Below are 2,692 nucleotides of genomic sequence, written 5' to 3'. Positions count from 1 at the left end.
ATTAGATTAATATCAATGGATCCTTTATCAGTCATTCATTGAATGATAAATAACTACAAGTGATAGAGACAGATGATTTAAATAACAGAAAATCCAATATTTAAAAATTGTATCGAGAATGACTGGGAAGGTGGAAACAAGACCAGATATAATTTGATCATTATGAGCAAACCCAAAATCTTTATAGATAGAGCCAATAATTAATTTCCAACCGCGTGGTGAATGGAATCCGATACATAAATCAGTTAATAAAAGAATAGAAAAAGCTTTTACTGTGTCACTTATGTTATAAAGGAATTCCTGAGCCCAAGAGTTAAGAATAACAAGTTTTTCATTACCCAAAATTGAATACCCGCTTAGAATAATAAAACAGATGATATTTGTTGAGAAATTCAAAATCGTATGGATACGATTCTCATTTTGCATCTTGATTAATTGGATTGTTTCTTTATGGATTCCTATCCCAAACTCTTCGAGATGTGTTTTCGAGTATTCCTTGATCATTTCGTCCAAGAAGAGGAGTTCCTCTAATTCTATGAATTTTTCTAGAAGACTCTTTTCTTGAATAGTATTAAAGAAAATTTTGGATTGCCCAGTATTCCACCAATTAGTAACCCAAGATTCTAGACATTTATTAACTGAGAAAGAAATCCACCGGCGCAAAAATACTATATATGCAAGATAGAAAAGAGGGGGAATGCTTTCTTTTTTGCCAATTTTTCATCTGTAAATTGTTAATCAGCCCATCCGTACACTCTATGCGATCGAATAGTTCTTACACACATGAGTTATATACAAGGTATCGAACTTATGAATCTATTTTCTTTGTGATTTTGTGGTTAGTCTTTGAATATGGAAAGAAAACAGAAATAGGCTAAGAATTCATTTCGAATGAAGAAATTGAGAATATTGTTTCCTGATATCTCAATTGGTCAAATTCAAAATCAAGTGCCTCTTTTCAATGAATAATTGAAAGAACCACTTTAAGTAATGAATATTGTTCAGATTTTGAGAAGAAAGAACTCCCTTGCTATCAAAATATCCAATATTTCGAAAAAAATTAACTAATTAACCATAGTCAGGAATAGAATAATTGAGGGAAAGATATTACAATGATAAAAAAATGATTGGCAAAAGATAAATTGGCTAGTTCTCATTATTTAGTTAAGAAATCCAATTGTTGGTCATTAAAGAATACAAAAGAAAGAATTTCCAATTTACAAGATATGATCTATCTTGATCTAAAGTGTCAATTCCAACAAATATTGAACTAAAAAAATTTCTTGATTTTGAAATGGTTTGCCATCTGAGATGAATCTATTATTTCGATTTGTTATTTGTTATTGAATTGCGTGAGTTTACATATGCATAAAGACCATAAAAAGAGTTTCGTTTTATGGTTCTTTCATAAACGTTTTCTTTAATTGAATGAACATTCTGATTCTCAATTTCTCAAAATACTTCAATTGGTACACGCAAGAAATAGGCTAATTCAGCAGTCTTTTGTTCAATTTCTCGTGGAGTCAAATTCTCATTAGTACGAGTTAAGGGAATGGACCCCTGGCCTCGGATGTCCATATAAAGAACACGACGAGCATAAATACCCTCTTTAACTTCTATTCTAACGGACTGAATATCTTTTATAAGGAATCGGAGGAATGTGCGATGATTTTTTCCCGGAAATCCCCAACAAAAAATACAGACTATTCCTTCCTTTATATCGAATCGATCATAAACACTACCAACATTCCAGGAAATTGTGCACCACAAATAAGAGCTAATAAAGAGACCCGCAATTCCGTAGAAAGACATCACGATTCCTTGTGGAAAAAAAATGATTTGCTGAGGCGAAAAAAAAGATATCAAATTTCTACCCAGATAACTGGAAGTTCCAACTAATGAGAAGCCTAATGAACCTAAAAAAAGGATAAAGGCCCAGCAGAAATTACTTATTTTTTGAGACCCCGTTATAAGTTCTATCCATATATGTTCTGATCGCCAAGTCATACTTTACCCGATTGCATTTTATTAGAATTGAGATAATACCCCATAGAAATTTGACTTTAATTTTTTGTTTCCAAAGTAACTCTCATCAACTAGCACTAGTTTGAGGTGAACTAGCACTAGTTTGACGTCAACCTTCAGGAGTAATTCATCAAATTGGTTAAATCTTAAATAATAACATACTTTTTATTTAATATGATCTCTCTATACATATTGATATACTTAGAGATTAACCGACTACATTTCAGCCATCCAGTGATCCTGATCTATTTGAAAATTACTAGAATGGATATATCCATATATCATGTTTCTGCAGGCATAAGAGTTTTTTCCTTTATGTTCGGTAGAAATCACATGTTATAATCTATTCCAATAAATAGATATCCGTGCACGTTTTCAAAAAAAAATGGATGAGATTGGGTCCCAGCATATCTAAAAAATCTTGTTTTTTTGAACATGAATAAATAAAGAAGCCATTGCAATTGTCGAAAAGACTAGGCCTACTAACGGCACAAAAATAGATGGAAAGTTCAAATTTGTCATAGAAGGGGTACCTCGATTTACTATATTGTATCTGTTATTATGTTATTATATAAATAAAGATATCTTGTAATAATTAAATAATTATAATTAAATTAAGAATTTGAATTCTAATTAGATAATATTTATTATTAATAGAATTTGAAGA

The 2,692-nt window shown here is 30.8% G+C and overlaps 1 protein-coding gene across 1 annotated transcript; it reads right to left on the bottom strand.

The window, feature by feature from the left end:
- Positions 1-1,437: 1,437 nt before the first annotated feature.
- Positions 1,438-2,107, bottom strand: LOC124891884 (photosystem I assembly protein Ycf4-like). Its single transcript, XM_047403449.1, has one exon. It carries the CDS (start codon positions 2,005-2,007, stop codon positions 1,453-1,455), a length of 555 nt encoding a protein of 184 aa, XP_047259405.1. The 5' UTR covers positions 2,008-2,107; the 3' UTR covers positions 1,438-1,452.
- Between the last annotated feature and the right edge of the window lie 585 nt (positions 2,108-2,692).

The sequence above is a fragment of the Capsicum annuum genome, unplaced genomic scaffold (assembly GCF_002878395.1).
Source record: "Capsicum annuum cultivar UCD-10X-F1 unplaced genomic scaffold, UCD10Xv1.1 ctg42105, whole genome shotgun sequence".
NCBI lineage: Eukaryota > Viridiplantae > Streptophyta > Magnoliopsida > Solanales > Solanaceae > Capsicum > Capsicum annuum.
Note: the sequence above shows the minus strand (reverse complement) of the source record. Positions and strands in the feature narration are given on the sequence as shown.